Source organism: Prinia subflava, chromosome 17 (assembly GCF_021018805.1).
Source record: "Prinia subflava isolate CZ2003 ecotype Zambia chromosome 17, Cam_Psub_1.2, whole genome shotgun sequence".
NCBI lineage: Eukaryota > Metazoa > Chordata > Aves > Passeriformes > Cisticolidae > Prinia > Prinia subflava.
Genome location: NC_086263.1, coordinates 3,023,160 through 3,046,479, shown reverse-complemented (window position 1 = coordinate 3,046,479; position 23,320 = coordinate 3,023,160). Strand labels below are relative to the sequence as shown.

General features: G+C 48.6%; 2 protein-coding genes across 3 annotated transcripts in view; one reads left to right on the top strand and one right to left on the bottom strand.

Moving 5' to 3' along the window:
• The first annotated feature begins 705 nt into the window (after nucleotides 1-705).
• Nucleotides 706-15,191, top strand: MPG (N-methylpurine DNA glycosylase). The gene is given in 4 exon segments (XM_063414825.1): nucleotides 706-812; nucleotides 5,524-5,749; nucleotides 8,713-8,917; nucleotides 13,832-15,191. Coding segments are annotated over 3 exon segments (822 nt in total). The 5' UTR covers nucleotides 706-812; nucleotides 5,524-5,527; the 3' UTR covers nucleotides 14,227-15,191.
• Nucleotides 15,192-16,134: 943 nt separating this feature from the next.
• Nucleotides 16,135-23,320, bottom strand: part of NPRL3 (NPR3 like, GATOR1 complex subunit) — a 41,320-nt gene continuing 34,134 nt past the window's right edge. Inside the window, exons 12-14 of one of the 2 annotated variants that reach the window (XM_063414823.1) lie at nucleotides 22,941-23,130; nucleotides 21,625-21,817; nucleotides 16,135-16,823 (exon numbers count right to left, since the gene is read on the bottom strand). In XM_063414823.1, the coding sequence (XP_063270893.1) occupies nucleotides 16,658-16,823; nucleotides 21,625-21,817; nucleotides 22,941-23,130 (549 nt within the window). In that variant the 3' untranslated portion in view covers nucleotides 16,135-16,657. The remainder of the gene's footprint in view (nucleotides 16,824-21,624; nucleotides 21,818-22,940; nucleotides 23,131-23,320) is intronic. The other variant, XM_063414824.1, reaches the window with a different exon arrangement.

The following is a 23,320-nucleotide window of genomic DNA, read 5'->3' as shown; positions in this document are numbered from 1 at the left end:
AAGCCAAGAAATTGTTTCTGCAGGCCAGACACTTGTTATTTGGGGAACTGAGGGAGTAATTAATGTAGCTCTCTATAAAGCCAGCTTGTGACCATGCGTGTCCATCAGAATGTGTGTTCACGACCTTTTTGGAGTAGAATCACAAAATAATTTGGGTTGGAAGGGACGTTAAAGATGGCTCAGTTCCATGTCCTGAAGTGGGCAGGGACACCTCCCATCATCCCAGGTCCTGTCCAGCCTGGCCTTGCACACTTCCACGGATGGGGGTGCAGCTGTGCCCCACTTCTCCGGGCAACCTGTGCCAGGGCCTCAGCACCCTCACAGGGAAGAATTCCTTCCCAAAATCCCCTCTCCAGTTTGAAGCCATTCCCCCTTGTCCTGTCACTCCAAGCCTTTATCCAAAGTCTCTCTCCAGCTCTCTTGAAGGCCCTTTAGCCACTGGAAGGGGCTCTAAGGTCTCCGTGTGTCTTCTCCAACCCAGACTGAACACCCCTAATTCTCTCAGACTTCGTATTGATGAATTAATGACTAACATGAAAGACCGAGGAGTGGATGCTGAAAACCAGCGAGAGTTCAAACGCTGTTTTACAGCGGGTCTGTGATCCAGAAAACAACACCCTCGACGAGACACCACTGAGGGAAAAGAATCCGTAAACCGGGGCCGCTGCGAACGCCGCGCCACCAGCGGCGCCTCCCCCTCACGGCCGCGCCTCTCCCGCCGCCCCGGCCCGCCCCTCACGGCAGCTGCGGGGCTTCCGCGGGGCCGCGGCAGGGGCTGCGCGCCCCGCCCGCCGCGGGAACCGGCCCGGCAGGTGCGTGAGGGGAGCCCGGGAGAGACCGGGAACGGCCGGGAACAACGCCCGGGAGAGACCGGGAACGGCCGGGAACAACGCCCGGGAGCGACCGGGAACGGCCGGGGCGGGCGGAGGAGGGAGCTCGGAGCTGGGGCTCGGCCGCGGCCACAGCGCCCGAACGGGCCCGGCCGGCCTTGCCCAGCACTGCCGGGCACGCCCCCCGCTGCGGCCCAAATCACGAGTGTCCTCAGCCAAAACGGAGCGTAATTCTGCTGTGGAGGCTTTTTTGTTGTTTGTGTTTTGGGGTTTTTTTTCGTCATTGCTCGTTGTTTACTTTCTTTGTTCTTTACAGAAGGATGAGTTAAGTTTCATCCCAGAAAAGCTCAGGTGCCCCATAGGGAGTAGGAGCGAGGAATTGCAAGGAAATGAGATCCCCAGCACTTAGTAAGGTGAATAAAAGCATCCCTTTTGGCATGTTTCTGAGGTATTAGGATTGCACGTGCTGTCGGATTCTGTCCGTGGAGAAATTGACTGTATGGTTATATTGGCTCATGCCTGCACTCTTTTTTTTCAAGGTTGGTTTATTTTCCTGCTTCTCACACTGTTGTCCAGAAAACTATACATGATTAACTTACTTCTGGTTACTAATAGGATAGACTAGACAGGAAAGGCAGGGAGACATCATTCATGCTGAGAACTCGCTGAAGGATCTGCCTTAAAATGTCTGTTTAAGAGGTTATGGAACAAAAAGACAGGAATAACAGGCAGGAGCAAGTTGCCAAACTGGCAGAAACAGGCAGGAATAAACTACCAAACCAGATGCAGCCCCCAAGGACAGTGTTGCTAGTGATGGTTTCAGCAACAAATGTGTCACTAATTTTTAAACGGGATTCTAGGGGAAAACCAAGGACAGCAGAGCTGGAAGTTGGACCACCAACAAATGAATTAATAGAAAATGTAGCAAGGTAGGATTATATAGGATTATTATTATACTATTTCCCCCTCTACATACTTACTGCATAAGTATCTACGGGGAAAAAATCCATGTGGCTTACAAGTGATGCCTTAAAAAATGCTGGAATTTTCTGCAGGTCTAAGTAAGCATGTTGAGATCTAGCTCACAGTCTGTACTCAGATTTCAGGGAAGTTTTAAACAGGAGCCCTTTACCTGAGCAGCCTGGACATAATAAGGGAGTTCCCCTGTCATAACTACACAGTTGTTACAGAGATAGGAAAGAGGATGTGAGTAAATGGGCAAATCTCCTGGTGGCTGGAGGCCACCGTTGGGGTGCTGCAGGGAGGGTATGTAGGTGACATGGAAAATCAGTGTTTCCAGCTGGCTTTGCCTTATTTAAGGTGGTAAAGAAGAGGGCTGAGGGTGGAGAAGTGCAGGTGTAAACTGATTCATATGGGTGGGGAGCAGTGCAGTATCCCCACAGAAAATGAGGGAGGTTTTGGAGCAGTCATAACTAACTCTGTGAAGTTTTCTTCCCTGCTAAAGTCTCCCTTTGGCTACTGTCACAGAGGTTCAGGGGAGACTGTGCCTGCCTCAGAAGGTTCCAGTGCAGAGAAATGGAGGATGTTTATTCTGTTCTTCCCCAGGCTCCTGCTCTTGACCTGGGCTGGAGAGCAGGATGCAGGGAGAGGTATCCTTTGGGCTGACCCAGCATTGACCTAGCATGTGCTCCCACTTAAAATCTGTACAGCTGGGAATTGCTGTGAGGAATTGTCTCTCCAGAAGTGGCACTGGTTTTATGTACTCTTCTTTATTATTCTGTCTGAAAAATTGATGTACCTGAGGAAGCTTTTGCAGGTATCTGGATCTGGGAGCCAAAAGTACATGTAAATTACTGGTGGGGTTTTTTCTTTTTTTTTTTTTCCCTTTTTTTTTTTTTTTTGGCCTTCTTTCCATAAAAACTCATTAAATACCTAAAGAAATGCCTGCAAATGCAGTCTTGTTAGAAGGATTAAAGGATCCTCTGTAGACTCTGTTGTGCCTTGACTACAAGGGTTTATCTGCTGCTGAGCTGGGTTTGACACAGACTTACAGTGTCTCTCCAATTCTGGCTTGCAGGCTCCGGAATCACTTGCCTGAGATTAGCCCCACAGCCCTGAACACTCCAGGCAGTTGTGCTGACTGATTCAGCCCTTGATCTTCTTTTTCTGACTTCCATGCCTTTTTTTTTTTGGATGTGTTTCCCAGATGTGCCTAACAGCTTGTAGTTAATTTGGTTACAACAGGATTAATAAAAAGTGATTAAACCCACAGCTCATTATTTGAGGCCCAGGAGTAGAATTTGTTTATTATACAAGCAAGAAAATCTAGATAGAAATGAAGAGCTGTTGAATTTGTGTGTAGACTTAGAGAAGAGGTCGAGCCTCTTTTTGCTTCCCAAATACACAGGGCTTGTATCCATGGTGTGTTGCCTTCTACAGTGTGGTTTTTCTTGGGCAAGAAGAGATTTATATTTACAAGCAACATCCTTTCCAGAAAGTGTAGATGGCCTTTGAGGCATAGAGCTGTGTGTTTCAGATCATGCTATGAACAAGCAGAGGGACAGAGGGTAGAATGTGGGGTTTTTTCTGGGTTTTGAAGCTGGTGTTGCAGCCCCTCACTCTGCACTCGTGTTTCTGTAGTGACCCATTTCTCCTGGCTAGAAGCATTTCCTGCTGCTGTTTCTGCTGGAGGTGCTGAGCTGTGTCAAGGATCAGCCCACAGCAATGAAGTTCCAAGTGCCCCGCGGCTGCTGCTGTGACACGTCAGTAAGAGCAGTAGCAGCTTTCAGGGTTGATTTAATTGGGAGTGCAGGAGGTGCCAGGCAGCTCAGATCCTGTTTCTGATGTCGCATTCCATAAGAGCACAAATTACCCAATGAGTTAATGCTCCACTCGAGTCAGCCATGTTTGCAGCATGTCTTTATGTGTGGCTGATGAGCTGGAAGTTCCAGTTAACACTGTCAGAGAGGTCTGGAGGTTTTGTCTTCAGTGGAAGTCCTGCCTTGAGTGTTTCAGAGGGTGGGTCTGAAGTGGTGAAGTGTTCCTTCTCTGGCCCCTCCTTCCTGCAGCACTTTCTCCTAGACAGGACTCATTTGCCCAGGCCACCAGACAGTTTTGTCAGAGGCAGGCTGATGAGTTCTGACAAAATTTTTAAGAATTCCCACCAGCTAAAAGCCACAGTTCAGAGCAGAGTACCTGGCATGGAGCTGGTGGTTCTATGGCAAGTCTCTGACACCATCAAACTATTGCAATAATTAAGTGTTCAGGAAAAAAAACATCCTACCTCTCTGCCAGTCATGCCAATGTGATTTGATTTTTTTTCCTGTCTATTTTTATGTTTGTGTCTGGATTCTTCTGTAGTGAAACATAACACTGTTGGGGAATTGACACTGGTGATTCAGATTGTAGCAATGCTGAAGTTGTTTCTCTGTAGTGAAAAGAAACTGTTGCTGGTGGAACTCCATTGTAAGAATCATCAGACCAAGATGAAGATTAGTTTGGATGTTGAAAGTTTTTGTAGCTTTAAATGCTGATGGTCTGGTGAAAATTAGCAACAGCTAATTACTGATGTATGTACTTGCTTGCAGATTCAGCTGTGTAGAGGACTCTTTCTCCATTTCTAAATCTCTATGATGTTGGACCCTTGCATCTATATGTGGTTGAATTTAGAACTGGTGTCTCTGCATTCTCTTGTAAAAGTCTTTTTTTTTTGAGGCTAACCCTTCCCACATTTAGTGCCAATGGGGGCATTTCAAAAGTTTTGTTTCAGCTTTCTGTGTATTCAGTATAGGGAAAATGCATTCTCCCCTGAATAACAAAGCTAAAGAGCATCTCCAGCACTGCCCATCTGGGAGATGGGCTTTTTCTGGACCAACAGAAAACTGCAAATTATTCTGGAATTTGATCTAGTGGGGCACTCCTGGTATCACATCTCCAGAATCTCTTGGCCTCTTTCAAAGCACTTTATCCAGGGACTGAATGGTTGTACCTGTTCAATAGGTGTAAGGACTGCACTGAAAACCAAACTCTGGCTTTTGGAGTTCACACAGGAAAGTGGTGATGAGCCAGAAGAACAATTGCAGGTGATGTAGGTGCCTCAGGTCCATGCTGTGGGCTGGAACAGTAGGTTGAATCTTTCTCATAAGTTGAATCATTCTGGGGAGATTCTAGCACAAACACTTTTACAGCACAATAAACAAGTTTGTGACTGTGAATAGAGCATCTCCAAATTTCCTGTGGAGATTTAGATTCTGATCCAGTTGCATTACCTTTGAAAATGATTGATACACAACTTCTGTTGGCTTTCTGAGGCAGCACAGTTTTTGAAGTGCTTGTTTTCTGTTTTCTCTGTCTGCTTAAAAGATTATGTTAGCTTTAGGTAAAAAGTACATACTACTGGTTCATCTTTGCTTTTACTTTCTGAGTTTTCTAACCTAATGAGCAAACTTATTTTCAATACTTAGTGGAGTAGAATTGCTTTTATCTGCAGTCTTTAAAAGATGAATATTCAAACTGCTGTTTTCTGTTTGCTCATCAGTGGTGCCCAATATTTGCCCAGCCTGGTGCAAACAGAGCTCAATCTGTCACCTGCTGCAGTCTGCACAGGTTGTCCATGTAGCCATAGCTTTCATGTGCATTGTTGTGGAGAGACGTGTAAAAACAGAAGTTTGTGGAAATTAGTTGCTTTTAAATTAGCTTTATAATCCTAATTATACTTCTATCCATTTTCTAGAACTATGCCAAGAAAAAGAAAGCTGTTGGCTCAATTAAGTGCTCTTCAAAACAGCCCCAGCATCCCTCAGATCGATGCCGTGAAGCAGCTGAACACTACACCTGGAGCAGATCCTTCTCCAAAAAGCAGCAAATATTTTGTGACAGAGAAAAAAAACTCTCCTCAGCTACAAGAAGATTTTTTCAACCAGCCCTGAGTTAGTCTGGCCAAGTCCTTTCTGGGACAGGTAAGGCACGAGCACTGAGATTCTTGTACTGAGCACGAGCTCGCTAATAACTTGGTGTAAAAGGATGAAATTCTGGTTTTGCCATTTGACTCCTGGGCTTGGCTATTTTAGGAATACAGCTCTCATTCCTTCTCTTGCTAAGTGCAGTGCAATTTAAAGACCAGTAGCCAAATCTATTCTAGATGAAGTCAGAGGAATAATTTTTCAGGTTTAGTCTGTCACATTTTTAATTGGGGGTTTTTTGGTGGAGTTTTCCTTCCTTTTTTCTGTTTTCTGTGCTTAGCTGCTTGTGGTTTGAAGGCTGTTTCAGGCCCATTATTTTCCTTTCAGTAATTGTATTACTTGTTTTTGTTTCTTGTTTAGCCCAGTGGAAAGTAATTGTCTGCAGTGAGCAGCATCTTCCTTGCCTCCATTTTACTGTCTTGTTATGCCAAGGATTGCACAGTCCCACAGTTAAGCTCTCTTCACTCCAATTATTGCTGTTCCTATCTTTTGTTTCTGAGTTTCCAAGTTCATGCAAGGACTTCTCCCTTAGCCCATTGCATAAACTTTGAGGAGTCTTTGGACTGAAAGCTTTTGGAAATAAATCAGAGTGGTGAAGAGTCACTTTTCTGCTTAGTGAGCCCCTCAGAAAACTCTGGCTGTTTCCAGGGAAGGGAGTTCCCTCAGCGTTTTCCCTATAAAAAGTCTGGGACCTTCTAAACTCAGCTACAAAATGTGTGTTCAGTTTCACTGCTGTGGTCTTATCTTCTCTGAGTCTTTTTATACCTTTATTGTCTGCAGGGTGAGCAGACTCTCTGGGTTCTCATGGCTTTAGATAACTTCAGGAATTTGTTCCACAAACTGTTGCTTTTGGCCTGTTTAGCTGCATCCAGCCTTTTTTTATTTTCTGAGGATATCTTGCTTGTAAGTGACGCCTTTGCTCTGCTTTTCAGCCCTGCTGGGTTTCTTTCTGGTCTGCCTTCACCTCTCCACATGTGTTGCTATCTTTGCAGACATCCTGCTAGAGGTTTGCCTTTCAGGCCTTAACCTTTGGCTGCCTCTAAAGTTCTCCCCAACAAACTCCCTCACTTTACGTAGTTTCCTCTTTTTGCTGTAGGCAGGGCTCTGATAGATTATTTTTGGACTTTCATGCTTGTGAAAAGACACTGAACTTCATCCTTCCCTTAGTCACGATACTAAGTTGTTTTTCAGGAATAAGTCTTTGGAAAAGGCTTTGTGTTTTGCTCCAGATCTGAGAACTGAGTCTTTTCTCTGGAGGTTCCTGATTCCTCGCTCTGCACAACATTTGATGGTGACTAAGAAAACATTGCACATGTCTGGGTCTATCTGAGAGTGCCTGAAGTCTCCCATTACTGATACATTTTTGTTTTAATGCCTCCATCACCCTCGTGCCTTCAGTTACTCCAGGCAGATGATTTTTGAGTCCTAATTCTGTATTTTTCCTATTTAGGCCTAGTATTACAAACCACATGATTTCTGTCTTAATTTTACATTTTCTCTAAAGTATACCCCCTAGTCTCTCATGACCCAGCCTGTTCTCTCATAAAGGTAATTTAGTGTTTCCCTCATTACCCGCATTCTACCAAATTTTGGAGGCATCTGGTATATTAATCTTGCTTAGAAGATACCTGAGTTCTTGGGCACAAAAAAGATACATGCAGTAAATGGCTTTTTAGAGGGAAGTGCCATAACATCAAGGTACATCCTCAATGAGAAAAATCACATTTATGAAATGACTTACTGTAAGGTGTTGGGAATTATCACGATTTTTCTAGAATATTTGGTGTGTCTGAAGACAGGGAAATGCCTGGATGCTTTTAAACTTGTAAACTAACTATTGCATTTCATCATACAGAGGGAGAAATGTGGCCACCTGGCTCTGTCTTTGGGGTGTTCCCAGGCACCTGCTGAACACCAGTGATTTTTTTTCATAAAAAATAATAGATTATTTTCAACTATTTGACAAGTGCTGTATGGAAACTGTGGTGCACTGGAGCTGCAGCTTTGGAAACCAACTCCTGGAGCATCCATTATGGATCAAATCAATGTCTGCATTGGAAATCCAGCACAAACATCTGTTAGGAATTAAGCTTTGTTTTCTGAAGGTCATTTTTGAATGGCTGCATAATTAAAGTGTTATAATTAAACTGCTAGTTGGTGCCCAAACAAGACCCTGCTGGAGTATTTCATACGCATTAAGCAAAGCATGAAGTTTAGAAATCAGGTCAAACCACAAATTCCTTTGTACAAAGTTTAGTGGTTGTTTTATTTTTAAAGAGAATCTTTTGACTGTCATGTTTTGTTTCCCCTGCATCTGCTTTGTTTTATTTAAGGAGGAACCAGCAGCAAGAACACACTGTAATAACAAAGATCTGTTCTTGTCTGCCTGAAGCCAATTCCCAGGTCTCCTGCACTGCCCTTCTCTGTGGTGCAGAAAATACTGAAATAGCATTGATGCTCTCTCCAGAGCTGATTATCTCTGTGATTTGGGACTGGGACTTGTTTGAAACATCTCTAGGGAGAGAAACTGTCTAATCATAGCAGTTATTTAATTGTGCCAGTGTCATATTTCTTCTGATCTAAAGATTATACATTCATGATGCTTCAAGGTTGATATCAGTGGTGAATTTTGCCTTAAACCTGATGGATTGGAGTGGAGAATACAGAAAATAACCACAAAAGCAGCTCCATGAGCTTTAGTATATGTAGGATCATAAATTGATTCCTTTTAATGCTGCTTCATCTAGACACTCCAGGCATTTTGTGGGGTTAATGACAGGTAGGAACTGGGCTGTGGCCTGAGCAGTGGAAGCTGAAAAGGTGTTAGCTTACAGACTGCTAACTGGAGAAGATTTAGTACCATCAGGTCCTTTCTTTCCAACTTCTCTGTTTCCACAGCTCTTGCTGTGGTTATTTTGTACTGAGGGCTGGTAACTGATGCACTCTGACCTCTCTCTCAGATTTTAGTTCGCAAACTTCCTGACGGCAGAGAGCTCTGGGGCAGGATTGTTGAAACAGAAGCTAATCTGGGTGGGGAAGATGAAGCTTCCCACTCCAGAGGTGGGAAGCAAACACAACGAAACGCAGCCATGTTCATGAAACCAGGAACTCTGTACGTGTATCAGATCTACGGCATTTATTTCTGCATGAATGTTTCCAGCCAAGGTAAGCTGAGGCTGAGAGAGATGCAATGCCAGCAGGATGGGGCTGACATTTCAAGCTACACTGGGGCTGCGAGTCACTTGTGAGCTCTCTGTGGGCTCTCTGATGTCAGAGACTTGCTGTCATCATCCCCTGGGACCTGGGCTTTGCCACTGTGAGCAGGGCGTACCTCTGCACAGGCAGCACAGCAGGCAGGGCCCATCTCCAGCTGCCCAGTTTGTCCCAGCTGGAAGCTGTGGGAGCTGCCAGGCACACAAAGATTGAGAAATGAGGGGGAATCTGGATAGGATGGGGCTTTCAGTTTTGATGACCTGGGCTGCTGCCTCAGTCTTGTGATGCAGTGAACCTTGTTCCTCAAAAGTGGTGATGTAGAGAAAAATTGGGAGTGACTAATGACAGCCTAAATCTTGGTGTCTGTTGCCATGGCAGGAAACTCCTCTGTCTCCTACCTTTATCTTCAGAGGCTGAATAAAATGTTGGGGAAAACAAAGAGTCTGAGATGTCCTAAGCTTAAACAAGAAGTCAGTTAGGAGCATTTTAGCTGTCTAGCTGTATCTAACAGCCAATAAAACACACCCACATTGTTGGGGATTGTTACAGAATCTTTAGACTTGTTTTATTATTCTCAAGAAAAACAATCAAGATTTAATTAAATTATTATGGAATTTACTGAAACTGTCCTTCCACATTTGAAGACTTAACAAGTAAGTGTTACTGAAAACTTCCTTTTTTTCCTTTCTTGTAAGAGTGACAGTGTTTGCCTTGCAATGAAGCTGTTGTTTAATTAAGACACCTTGAAATGGCTGCAAGTGTTTCCCAGGTAACTGCTCACTGTTAGAAAAAATCTCAAACCCAATTTACTTTCTTTTTCACTGTTTCAATGATAAAGGTTAAAAAGCTTGTGTATTCCTGAGTGGAAACCAAATGTAACTGTGGCCATTAATGCTCAGGTTTTGGCCCTTGGACAGAAGCCCAGCAGAAAAACAGTGCCAGGTTACAGTGTGGGGGAAGAGCCTGACTTTCAAATGTGGGGCTGGAGTCTGGGGCATGGACACACGTGAACTTCATTACATTGGCTCTACCCGGTCTGTTCAGATAATGAAAGCACGTGGTTCATTTGTCAGGATGGCATTTGAAATACTAAGAATAATAGTTTTTACTAAAAAAAAGAAAAATATGTTTAGCCTTTGAATTCTAGAAAGGTTTTTTTGAAATACACACTTTGGGAAATTTTCCTTATATACCTTATATTTTTCCTTATATATTTCTTTATATTTTTCCTTATAGATGTGTTTAGTTTTGTAGCAAAGCAGTAAAAAGGATGATGATGGAATTCATTGGATTTTTGTTACAACTCCCTCCCCATCACCGTGTCACACCAGTGACACCAGGCAGAGCTGTCACTGCCAGCTTTGTCAGGGCACTGCAGTCAATGCCATGGCTGTGCACGCTGTGCATCACTGATGCAGCCACAAAACAGGAGCTGCTCCCTCCCACATGCAGGAGTGTTGAAGAAATCTGGGAGGAATCACACCCAAGATGTTTTTCTCGTTAGAGGGAGGAGGAGTTGTTGGATTGTGCTGTTGTTTAGTCTGAGGGAAGGATTGAGGGAGTCATCTTTGTGGTGGCACCTGGGCAGAAGGCAAAAGCACTTCCTGCTCTGGATATGGGATAGATCTTGGAAACTTTGTTTTGACTCTGACTGTGAAAAAACACAAAGAAACCCTGGCATAAACCATTGCTTGTGGCACAGCTTGGTCCCTCTTCATAGCATAGACCACACTCTGAGGGCAGGCAGCTCCAGGAGACAAGTGTGTCCTGTGAAGCAGTGGAGCTCTGACTCTTTAGGGATCACTTGTTTTGATACATGAGCTCACAGCCTCTGACTCCAGGTGGAATAAACCTTCTCTGTTTAATGGTTTATGCTGGGGTTCAGGCTCCAGTATCACTTAGGGGTGGGAAGAGTGTGTAGCCCACAGCTCTGTGTTCATAAAACCATAAAGAGATGGGGGAGGCTCCAGTGTTCTTTGTCAGTGAGGAGGGGGAAATCTTTGTGCACATCACTGAGATAAGGCTACATCCTGGGGAATTTCACTGTGAGAGGTCCTCCCATCACAGAGTGAAATACCGCAACTGCCTGAAGCCATGGCATCACTACATTTGGAGAAATCATGGGTGGTAGAGGAGAAGAGCTTATAGAAAAAATACAGGCAAAGTCTTTTAGTGTGCATGAATCCTGCAGTACATCCTGAGCAGCACAATAATCTCAGTGTAAGAGCTTTTCCTAGAGTTAAGAGAGATCTGGGGCTTCCCTCACCTTAGGGAGAGGATAAATGCCAGTCATGCTTCTCTTTGACTTAGCTGTGATCTGTTTCTCTGGGATTTGCCAACGTCTGTATTTTGCTGCCAGATCTAAAAGAATAACTTGTAAAATTGAGAGCCCAGTGATGCTCAGCACAAGGTCACACTGCAGGGACTTCTCCCTAGGATTCTCCCTAGAATCCTAGACTAGGGTTTTGAAGGAAGTATTGGGGAACACTGAGTCAGGTGGGTGAATGGAGGAGAAAATTCTCTTCTCTCCAGTGGCCAAGAGCTGTTTCCAGTGGGGGCTGGAGCTGTTTCTGGGAAGAGGAGGAAGCTGTGCCATGGGGCTGCAGCACTCCACAGCCCTGTTCTGATTCCTGGCTGCTCAGGGATGGAGTTGGCCTCTGCAGTGTTGTTAGATCCCAGCTTTTAGTCCTAAATGCTGCTCATTATATGGAGTGACTCCTAGCAGGGGAGATAAATGCTCAGCATCCCCAGCTGGCCCTGCTGCTGCTGGTGTGTGCACACTGGGCAGATGCTGAACCCAGGTGACCCTTGAGAGTGAACTGCTGCAAGCTGGGAGGGGGAGGAAGCCAGGCTGAAGCATTCTAGAGTTGAGTCAAAAGGATTCAGCCACTCTTTGGGAATTAAAACTAACTTTCTAATGTGGAAGTTTGCTCAGGAGGACCCAGAGGTGTGAAAGGAAGGAGGCAGTAGCTCATCGTGGCATCCCTGCACTCTTGCCCTGCCTGCTGTCTCCACCTCTTCCCAGGGCTGCTCTCTGTGCAGAGCGTTGCACACAGCTAGAAAGAACCTGGAAACTTGCAGCTGGAAATGCAGAAAGAGCAGCCAAGACAGAAATTCCCAGGACCCCCTGGCTGGGCTCTGTGCTGCTCCGGGAGCACCTGCAGATTTCCAAGTGCTCATCTCTCTTCATGTGAACTCCCAAGGACTTGGTTCAACTCAAGTGTGACCACAGTCTCCATGTGCACTTGAGATGGATGAAAGCAAGTAGTGTAATTAGTGATTGCTCAGACTCCCACAGTTGTTCCTGGCAGGGGAGGCAGCAACATGATGAGAAGGATGTTTCTTTGTTCATCGATAAAACACAGAATTAGGACATGAAACATGTTCTCAAAATTCTAAAATGACCTTTGAGCTCCAAATCACTGTGAGGCCAGGGAAGTGGCTTTTGGCTGCCAGATTAGCATCAATCCCCCTCCTTGGAGAAGGGAGTGCCTGGGAACAGATTGCTGACAGCTGTTGGAATTCAGGCTGTTGACTTCACCGAGCTGTAGTGGGGGCAGCAGGGGCTCCGAGATGGTTCAGGGCAGCAGGCACACCTCAGAGCCAGGAACCAGGACCTCACTGGGAACCCAGAGGGGTAATTTAGTGTGGGATTTGTACAAAAGATGAGAGGGATTCTATTTTGGGACATCACAGGTCCTCAGAGATCTGCCAGTGCCTACAAAAAAAGCCCTTGCCAGGCATGAGCATGGCTCCAGATGTTTGAGGCTGGAGAGAGAGAGGGGATTCTTGGATTCTTGGGGAGCAGCACGGTGCAGATGCTGCGGGAGGAAAGCTGTGGGTGGCCAGCACAAGGGAACCTGTGTGGGGCTGCACACAGGCCCTGTGCCAGTGCTCTCCTCACCCACTCAGGGGCAGGAGGAGACCTCCCTGCTGGCCACTGGAGAGCACCAGGGAAATGTCTCCTTGTCAGACAGAGAATGTCTGCTCCAAGCTGTGTCTTTTCCTCACTGTCACTTGGCTGCAACAGCTGGGAGGGTGGGAGACCTAAGACTTCTGAGGGTGGCAAATCACATTTGAGAAAAGAATTTGTCAGTTTTTTCATAGGAAGAATGAATCTGCTAAGTGCTCTCTGCTGAGTGCTGCTCCCACATTGCATCCCACAGCCAGGCTGTGCAGCCCTGTCCTGCCCCAGGTCCCTCCTTGGGAGAGCTGGCCTGGCACGTGTCCAAATCCCACTCTGGGAGCTGTGCAGTGACCCAAGGTCATGCTCATCCCACCCCTTACTCCTCCAGAGGGAGTTCAGATTGGTACCAGCTCGGGCTCCCTCTGCAGTGTCTGCTCCCAGTGCCTGCAGCTCCTTCCCAGGCCTCTCTGTGCAGCCTCACTCTGCCTCTTTCTGCTGGCAGCATCCACACTCATTCCTCCTCGCCTTGTTAGCCAGAGTTCTTGTAATCAGAGTTTATTAGAAATCCACTGGGTTTGGGAGCAGCTTTGGACACTTCTGCCAAAACTGAACCAGATGTATATTTATTCCTGAACATTGTGCTGACGTAAGAAAAAGCTCTTGCCCTCTGGCAAGCCTTGGAGCAGCAGCCAGACTTAGCAACATCAGGTGGAGCTGGGAAAAGCAAGTCAGCACTGCAGAATGAAGGGCACAGAGCTACAGGACACTGGAGCTGTGGAGGAGGGAAGGGAGAGCCCTTGGAGCAAGGACAGGCCCCATGGCTGGGTGCACCAGGCCATTCCTTCCCCTATTGGGCTGAGCCACAGGCTCAGAGCTGAAGTGCTGCTGGCAGAGGGCTGAAAGATGAGGAATTCCCAAGGAGCAGCCCCACACTAACACCGGGTTCTTGTTGTGCACAGGGGAAGGGGCTGCAGTGCTGCTGCGTTCCCTGGAACCTCTGCAGGGCTTGGATGCCATGAGGGAGCTGCGCAGGGCCTCCAGGAAAGCGCCCAGCAGGCTGCTCAAGGACTGGCAGCTCTGCAATGGCCCCTCCAAGCTGTGCCAGGCGTTTGGCATCGACAAGGCCTTTGACCAAAGGGACCTGAGTCAGGACGCTGCCATCTGGATGGTGCCCGGGCAGGAGCCGCCGGGGGAGCAGGACGTGGTGACCACCACCAGGATTGGCATTGGCAACAGCGGGGAGTGGGCACAGAAACCGCTCCGGTTCTATTTACGAGGAAACAGATTTGTGAGTGTTGTAGACAAGAAAGTGGAGAGAGAGATGGCAGCAAGGGGACACTCCCCTGGCAGCTGACAACTCTGACAAGTGTCCCAGGAACCAGGACTTGAGCTGTGCTCTGTACAATGGCCCCGAGCTGCATCGTGGCAGAGAGGGGCTTGGGGGGTTTTAACAATAAATGTACTTTGTCAAAATTAATGGGGCAAGGTAAAGCTTTATTTGCAGGAAACTGGCATGGACTTCCCAGCCAGAACCAGAGGCTGGTTTTGGACACATTGGACACTGAAGGCCACTTTCTCCCTTGCCAATGGATCCAGGCTTAATTAGGTTGGGTGAGAGGAGAAGGGTCACAGCTCTGGGCTGCTCCCATCACTTCAGCCCCCAGCAGAGGCCAGGGCTTGGTTCTGCAGGGAAATTGTGAAAAAATTGTGTGGCAGCAGAGCAGACTGAAAGGATGGGAGCTGGGAGAGAAGGAAGTGGAGGGAGGATCTTACTGTTGTCTGCCACTACCTCAGGGGAGGGGATGGAGAAGACAGAGCCAGGCTGCTGGCAGACAGGATGAGAGGCAATGGGCCACCAGCTGGAAAACAGGAAGTTCTCATTAGCTCTGTGGAAAAAAATTTCCCCGTCAGGGTGTCAAACACTAGGACAGGGCCCCAGAGAAGCTGGGCCATTCACCCCTCCACAGGACAGGGTTCTGAGTGACCTGAGCTAACACCTTTCCTTTGAGCAGAGACCCCTTTCCAACCTCTGCCTATCTGTATCGTCCAGCTTGGAGGACAGGAATGGGGTTTGTTCATTTTCCCAGCTACTTCTGAAACCAGTTCAGAACTTAGCACACAGAGAAAGCACTGGCGCAGCAGCCTGGCTTGAGGTACAGAGAGGAAAAACCTCCAGGATTCAGGGCAGGACCTGCAGGACTGCAGCCACACTGGGTGGGTGACAGGGACACCCCCCTACCTCCATCCCCACCTTAGGGTTCACACACAATAAAAAAGCTCAAGTCTTTAAACACACTTGTCCCCATTCCATGCAAGAAGTGGGTTTGGCCCCTTCTGGTCAGCCTTTTTTCTGATTGCAGTAGCTCACCTTGGTGCTCAGGTGCTGGGGCTGGTTGAGACAGGGCCTACAGTGGCGCTGACCCGATTTTTAGGTCAGATACGGTTTTTTGCTCTCCTTTACCATCCCTGTGGCAGCTGCAGGGCCAGACTCGCTGAGGGGAGCCCAGAGAAGCTGTCGTGGAGCAGCTCCCCCGGCGGCTGCTGGAAGGTCAGGCAGCTAAAGCTCCCAGTCTCACCCAGTTTATGTGGGCAAGTGGAGCTGCTCCTGAGAGCCTGCAGCTCTGAACAGCTCCAGCTGCCGTGTGCTGTAAGAGGAGGTCTTCAGAGGGTGCCTGACAATCTTCTAACAACAAACCCCCAGAAGCCACAGCACCACAGAGGTGAAGTTTCCCCTCCCTTCCCCTGCAGCACAGAGCAGCTGTGAGGGACAGTGGCCTCACACAGGCAGGGGTGAGCTGGCACAAGCTCCTGCTGTCCCCAGGCCCTGGCATGTCCCAGGGCTGTCGCCTCTTGTTCTGGCCCTGGTGTGGCTGGAGGAGCAATCCCAAGCCAGAGCAGGAAATGTAGCCCTGTATCCCATTTTCCTGCTGGATAGCTTTAACCCAGGCCAGGATCCATATCTGGCTCCCTGCAGCCACAGCCCCAAGTGGGAGGGGGACTGGAGGGACAAAAGAAGCCCTGGGGGACAAGCCCGAGTGCCCTGAGCAGCAGCCTCTGGGTGGAACATGTCCCTGAACTGGCAGCTTGGCCAGCACCTTCCAGTCCTGCTCAACAACCCAGCTCCCACCCCCAGGCACAAAGTGGGAAACATGGGGACACACAGGCTCCTTGGTGACAGCCCTGCTCCAACAGATCCCTGGGAATAAGGATATTGGGACAAGGAAAGAATGAGCTGTGACACAGTGACTGAGTCATTCACTCACAATTTCATGTTTACTTGTGATACTTTGTCTTCCCCCCTCTGTCCTCGCTGCTGTGAGATCAGACAGAATTCCTGGGTGCCCAGGGTGATTTCCCCGGGAGCCAGGCCAGCTCCCCTGTGCCCTGGAGCAAGGCCACGCATGCTGTGCCACGGGGACAGGCCCTCGTGGCTGAGTGTCCCCGCAGTCATGCTGGAGAGCACAGGAAGCACTCCCAGGGCACCAGTGTCCCCCAAAGGTGACGTTCTTCCAGCAGCGCCACAGCAGAACCCTCCTGTCCCAGCCAGACCATCCTGGGGAGCAGCAGGGCCAGGGAAGGGCTGTGACCGTGGCAGGGCAGGAATCCAGGCTGAGCAAGCACGTGCTGTCCTGCAGCAGGCCCTGGACATCGAGGCACGGACGGGGACAACCCGCTGCGTGCCACGTGGCAAGGAGGAACTGAAACCACCTCCTCCAGTTTCAGGCGTCTTTCAGACTCTCAGCACGGAGAGCGTGGCAGGGTCCCCCTGCTCTGAGCCAGCAGGGTCACTTGAGGAGCGACTGGAACACGGAGATGACGGGGTCCTCGTGGCTGGTGACCACCAGCACACTGCGGAACTTGTCGAACAGCATCAGCAGCTGCGAGCGCCGCATGTTCTCGTTGTACATGATCTCCTCCAAGTGGTGCCGGCCTCGGAAGTAGTGCAGCAGCCTGCAGGCAGCACAGCAAGGGAGCAAAAGCAGCTCAAACTCACACCGCCACCCCCAAGGTGTCCTCTCCCATGGGATGCAAATCAGAAGGTTGTTTGGGTTATGTCCCTCATTTGCATGAAAAGGGAATTAAATCATGCCTAGCACAGACATTCCACAGAAAAGGATGGGACTCGCCCACTGTGCAGCTTTGCCAAGGTCCTCCTTGGATGAAGAGGTTTCCCAGTCGGGGGTATTTCCCAAGACTGGCAATTTTCAACTTAGTTGTAATTTCAGAATGTAAACAAACACAAGTGCCAACGAGCCTTGAGAAGTCAGGACATGGCAGATTTATTCTGTGCTCTCTTAGCTAAGCCTACAACTGCCCTTTGTCAAAGCTCTGCATCAGGGGCCTGGGTACCTGCACTGCCTTTCGGAATTAAGAGCAGTTTTCTCTCACAGCAGCCCAAGGGGCTTTGTAACTACAGGTCCTGCATGCAGGGTTTGGGCAGCTTGGGTTGGGTGGAGCAGTCACAACAGGCAGATGGAAATTTTGGTGGTAGGCACCACAGAGAAGCTGTGGGAGTTACAAATCCCATGAAGCTCAAGCTCACCATGCTGGCTTCTAAAATTCCCTATTCTCTTTACACAAAGACAGCACAGATACCCCTGTGCTGCCCACCAACCTGCTACAGCCGTCAGAAAACCTTGGCCCTTCACAGTCAGCCACCACAGGGTCCATGACAAACAGCAGAAGTCCCCAGTGGCTGAGGGCCCCTCCCCAGAGCTCCCTCTGAGCCACAACACCAAGCCAGGCCCCCCACAAAGCCTGAGTTTGCTGCTCAGCCTCCTGTCTGGACACCCTCCCAAGTGTCACAGCCATGCTGCACATGTGACTCAAACACTCCCCACCCAAAGCTAGAGTCCCTCCCCAGCTCCACAGCCAGCTGTGCCTCCACATCACACTCTGCTCCAGCAGCCTTTGCTCATGTTCCATTACCCATCTGCAGCTTCATGCCAACTGACTGTACAAATGAGTGCAGATGACAAGATCTGTTTCCCAACCCATTCATACAGCTCCCATGCAGGCACGGCCCTCCAAATACACCCAATAACCCCTGGAGCACTCCAGCCTGATTTGGAGGATGGAGAGGCTTCCCCTGCAGGACCAATGCTTGCCTGGCTGCCTCCTGCTGCTCAGGCTGGGCACTCCTGTCACCCACTGCCCTCCTGGAAAAGTCACTGTGCAACAAGTGTCCTTCACATGCCCCACTGCAGAGCTTTCACCTCTAGCCCAGTGCCACTTGTGTCCCTCCTCTCCCCCACGAGCTCTGTGGCTCAGAGCAGGACCCTCACTGGCAGCCTGAGGCTGGGCAGCCCCAGCTCGCTGCCAGCTCCCTCCTGCTGTTCCTCTGCCAGCTCCCAAGCTGGCACCGGTATGGAGAACACAACTGCTGCCTCTCTGTCCCTGCAGCACAAACTACAGAGACCAGCCCCAGTCCTTCCCGTACCTTGGCTGTGCATCTGCCTCCTGCACTGCCTCCCACTGGGGATTGACAGGGGGCTCGCTGGCCACCTCCCCTGGGCCAATGGCAACTGTGTGCACTGAGGAGTGGCCACTCGCTGGGACAGGATCAGTTCTGGGTGTATTACACTGTTCCCGCAGGTATGAACAGAAACATTTGTATTTCACAACTCATATCACAGTTCACAAAGTGATTTTGGGGACTCCCTCCCCTATGCCAGGCTCTTGTGCCTATGGGCCTATACCCTGGCTCAGCTCCTTTCCATGCAAATGGTACCACCTGCCTTTCCACAGCAGCACAGACTGAGCAGTTTGCCAATAAATAAATCCATCTTTTGTTCAGAAAGTCTGGATTTGTAACTGGTCAAGACTAAATACTTTCCACTCCAGTAAAAGCTAGAGAGGATATTAAAGAATACCACAAAAAAGCCAGCTGGAAGACACCCCCAAACTCTAGCCAAGCATCCTGCCCAGCAGGACTATTGCTAATGCTGTGGAGCTTTTTCAAACCCTGCAGAGATGGAGATCCCTCCACAGTCTTGAGCAATCTGTCCTGACCTGCACCACCCTCCCAGGGAGGAGGTTCTCCCAAAAGCCCAACTAGAATCTACAAGGCTGTCCTTGGGGCTCACAGCTCCAGAGAGGGTGGGCACTGCCTTCGCCTTTTTGGGCAATGAACACTCATGGGACACAATCAGCATGAGGTGGCACTTCCTGGGGCAGTGACACTGTGTTTGAGTCCCTCTGAGGCTGCACAGGTGTGCCTGCTGACAGATGTGCACATCCACATGCAGTGATGGAAGATCACTGCTTTCCATTGCTCATCACTGTTTTCCCCTCCTCAAGCTGCAAGAGCTGCCCCTCTAACAGCAGTGGAGTGTTCCTACACACTGAAAAGAAAAGAATTCTCTCACACTAGCAATTCAAGTAGAATTAGCTTATTTCTGGCCAAGGAGATGTCCCTGCCACAGCACTGCTTGAAACCAGAGCAGAACTGTCCACAGCTCAGTGCTGCCAGCGAGCATTCCTCACTGCAGGGAAGGATCTCACCTCCCAATCTCAGAGCAAGACAAGCCCTGAAAGCAACTCCACACCCATGGCTTGGGAGAGAAGCCAGGAGTGAAGCCTCCAGCTTTTTCAGGCTTCAAAAGCACTGCCTAATGTGCACTGAGGAAGGCTTAGTGTCCATTACTGAGGATCTAGCTCAAAATGAACTTGTCTCTGTCTCCAGCTCCCTCCTGGAAGGACATGCCAACCCTCCTCTGGTGGCACCTCAGGAAAGAACTTGGATTTAAATTCCCATTCAGTGTTATGAGGGTTAATGCAGCCAGTGCTGGAGCCAAGCTTTAGTAATTGCTCACTTCCCCTCAAGGTTTCTGCCTCCAAACACGGGCTGTGCACAGCCCTGGGCAGGCACCAGCACTCTGAGCTGTCTGTGTAACACGGGGCAGGCCCTCAGAGGCACCAGCACAGGAAAATGTGCCAGGCTGAGCTTTATTGCTGTGCTGGAAATAGCCCATCCCTCTGTGTGCACCAGCGTCCTGGGAAGGGCAAATACCCCAGGGTATTTAGGGCAGCAGTTGTGCATTTATAGCACTTTGCTCTGAGAGCAGAGCTGCTGGGCTGCAGCAGCACCTGCACGAGGGTCATGAGGGGGATCAGCTCCTTCAGGCAGCTTCACCGTGGCTTTTCCTCTTTCATTGAGAGCAACAGACTGACTCACTCATCTCTGATGGTTATGACACAAAAAGAGAGGAAATACACCACAACCTACAAGTTGTGGTGTCTCACAAAACCAGCAGTAACCAAGAGGGTCTGGCATGAACATTCCTACATGTGCACTGCAGCATCTGCCCTCAGGACCCATCTGCTTATTGTTTATTTATTGTTTCATCTGTTTGTTCCTCGCTGTTGCCTCAGAGCACTCTGCACTTGTCAATTCAATCTGTACTAGACTGGAAATTCTGACCTGGTAAGGCCTGGGGATCTGCTAAAGAACCTGGGGCAGGAGCAAACTGCACAATAAACATCACTCAGCTGGTTTCACAAAGAAATCAGAGTCATTTCTTGCATCTGCAATTCCAAAGGTCCAAATGGCTTTTACCCAGCTGAGGGCAGGAGAGGGAAGCAATCACAACACCCTTTCCTCTCACTAGGATAACTAAGAATCTTCATCACCACTAAACTGGTCCAAGGAGTCCCCCACAAATTCTGTGTTAAGATATTAAATATGATTTTGTTGTTACTTTCCTTCCTCAGTGGTTTTGTAATGACTTAGCTGGTAATAAAGAAAGAAACATTTCAGAGTTCTCAAGTGGCCAATGTTGCCTCCCAGTCAGAGCATATTCTCTGAGGAGTTGCAGAAGATGAAGGAGATGAATAATTCAGAGACCAGTAACTCCCCACAAGTTTTGAGAGCTCTGTCAAAGTCCCTGAGCTGTACTCTGCACAGACAAGGAAAGCATCTTCCTGTTACAACAATTTCCCTGGGCTACCTGACTGTATCCATCCCAGGGCAAGAATAAGGTTTTCAGGGGATTACCAACTGCATCCACAATATGGAACAGCTGCAGTCCTTGCCTCAGGTGGTTTTCTGCTCCACAAATATGAAAACCAGTGAAAGTTACATTCCAGTGATGCCACTGAGTTTTGAAATCCTTTGGAAGAAAAATTATTCCCCCCCTCCCTTCTTCCCAGATGGCTGCTTAGGAAGTCATTCTGCAGAACCACATAGTGCCTGGTTTTGTTGAGTGCAAATTCGTAATAACAAAATGTGTGTTGCTGATCACACATCCTAATGCCCTTAGCTTAACTAACCTAAGCAGTGAGCTCTCATCACTACCAAACACACCTTGGGACACTATGAAAGTCTTCAGGCTGGCTCTGTGTCTCATGTTTCCAGGAGTTTACAAACTGTAAAATGAAGGAGAGCTGGCTTGGAAACACCAATGGACACAAAATGTCAGCATCAGCATCCCTGGGTCTCTGCCCCGCCTGCTTACAATGGCTTTTTAGGCTGTGCAGTTTTGTGTCTGCCAGGTGTGGACAAGGAGAACTGTCAGGCAAACAGTGAAGTCCAACCACCCTCCCTGATGCTCCTTCACACACCCAGGACTCTTTGTTACCAAGTGTTCTTGTGCCACAGATACTGGTTTGTATTACAGTTGAAATACAGGAGCAAACCCAAAAGAATTTCTCCCCCAAATCCCCAGGCTAACAGGATTTGCTCAGACTCCACAGCAATCCTCCCATAAAGCAGGGAGGCTAAGGAACAAGGGCTGCATCCTGCACTGCTCACCTTGCAAACATGCGGAGATCCTCTGGGTTCTGGGCAGCTGGGACGTTCAGGATGGCTTCCCGCTCGTGTTCCAACAGGCTGGCCAGGAGATTCTCTGTCATCCTCTTATTTAGGGGTGAGTCCCCACCAGGTATCAGCTCAGCGCTGGAATTATCCATGCTAGGGCTTGTCAGAGTCATGTCATCACTACTGGCTAGCAGGGCAAGAGAGAGACACACACACACACTCAATTTTTATATTCCTCAGCATAAGGATGCAAAGTTTATCAATTCAGCCTCTTTCTGTGCAGCCTTTCCAACTAATCCCTCTTCTCTGGAGAGCACAGAAAGTGGCTCTCCAAGTGCTCCATGAATCTGCAATTAGTCATATGACAACACAGCGATTTTCTCAATGGGAAATTCAAATGTTTCAACAGAGTCATCAATTTGTGTGGAAAACTGTACTTCTGGAGACCATAAACAGTCCATAAAAAACATTTGAAAAGAGAATTCCCAGACAGCTGTGCTGGAATACCGTGAAGTGGGAACATGAAAAGCCTAAGAGCACAGAAGGTGGGAGCAGGCAGAGAGGCTGAGAAGCAATATCCTCTTGTGAGGGAGCCAGAAAAAGCAGATCACAGACTCATCTGACTCATGTGCCAAGATTTCTGCCCTAATTCATGACTCCTGTAAAGCTCAAAGTTGTATAAAGAATCTCTCCGCACATCCAAGCCCAGTGGTGTTCTGAGAAGGCTGCCCAGAACAGTAAAGGCAGGAAAGTTTGGTGATTTCAGCATCTTATCTGACTCATCCTCTTGAAAGAATGCTTTCCTGGAATCACCCTGAAGAATGGCACTGGGGAGATTAAAGAAATCAGGGGACACAAATCAATCATTTGTGAGAACAAAGCCAGCTCTGTGTCTCCTCAGGTGGCTCTAATGTCTCTACAGCAAACAGAAACCAATGCTGCTTGAACAAATTCTCACATTTTCTTTCTGTCCTGAAAACCAAAATCTGCCAGAGGAACACAGTGGATACTCCTCAGTGCAGCAAGGGAGGACGAGGTTACTTTAAAAAAAGAAAATCTCTCACGAAAATCTTTTACATGACCAGATGAGAATTTGGCAAATTACAAAGCATTACTTCTGTCTAAAAAAACGTCTAATAGCCCCTAGGACTTTCACCAATGCCCAACTAAATTTAGGAAAGGCTGGACCTAATTAGCAAGTACTGCAGCAGGAGATGTCTCATTACCAAGGCCTGATGGCCCTTGGCAGCACTAAGCGGAGCTCTGGAAGAGAGGTGAAGTCTGAACAGCAGAGAAAAGTGTGCTCATACTTGGGGAGCCAAAGCTGAGAGCATTGGGGGTGCTCAGACTTCGTCCCCCAACCCTGGCAGTGAAGGGCATGTCCTCGTCCTGGGCTCGGAACTCCTCCTCGTTGGGGGGCACCATCAGGCACACGTAGGTGTGCAGCTGGATCAGGAGCCGGTGCTGCAGCATCCAGATCACCATCTGGATCAGCTGGGTCTGCAGGGGAGAAACGAGGGGTGAACAGCTGGGAAATGACACACAGGAGGAAAACAACCCACAAAGGCACAGCCGGGGAGCCACGAGTCCTGTGGAGAAATGCTTCTTGCCCCACACAAGAGAAGCATCTCTTTTCCAACCACAAAGAGGTGACCAGGCACAAACCTTCATCACACCAGGGCCTCTGTGG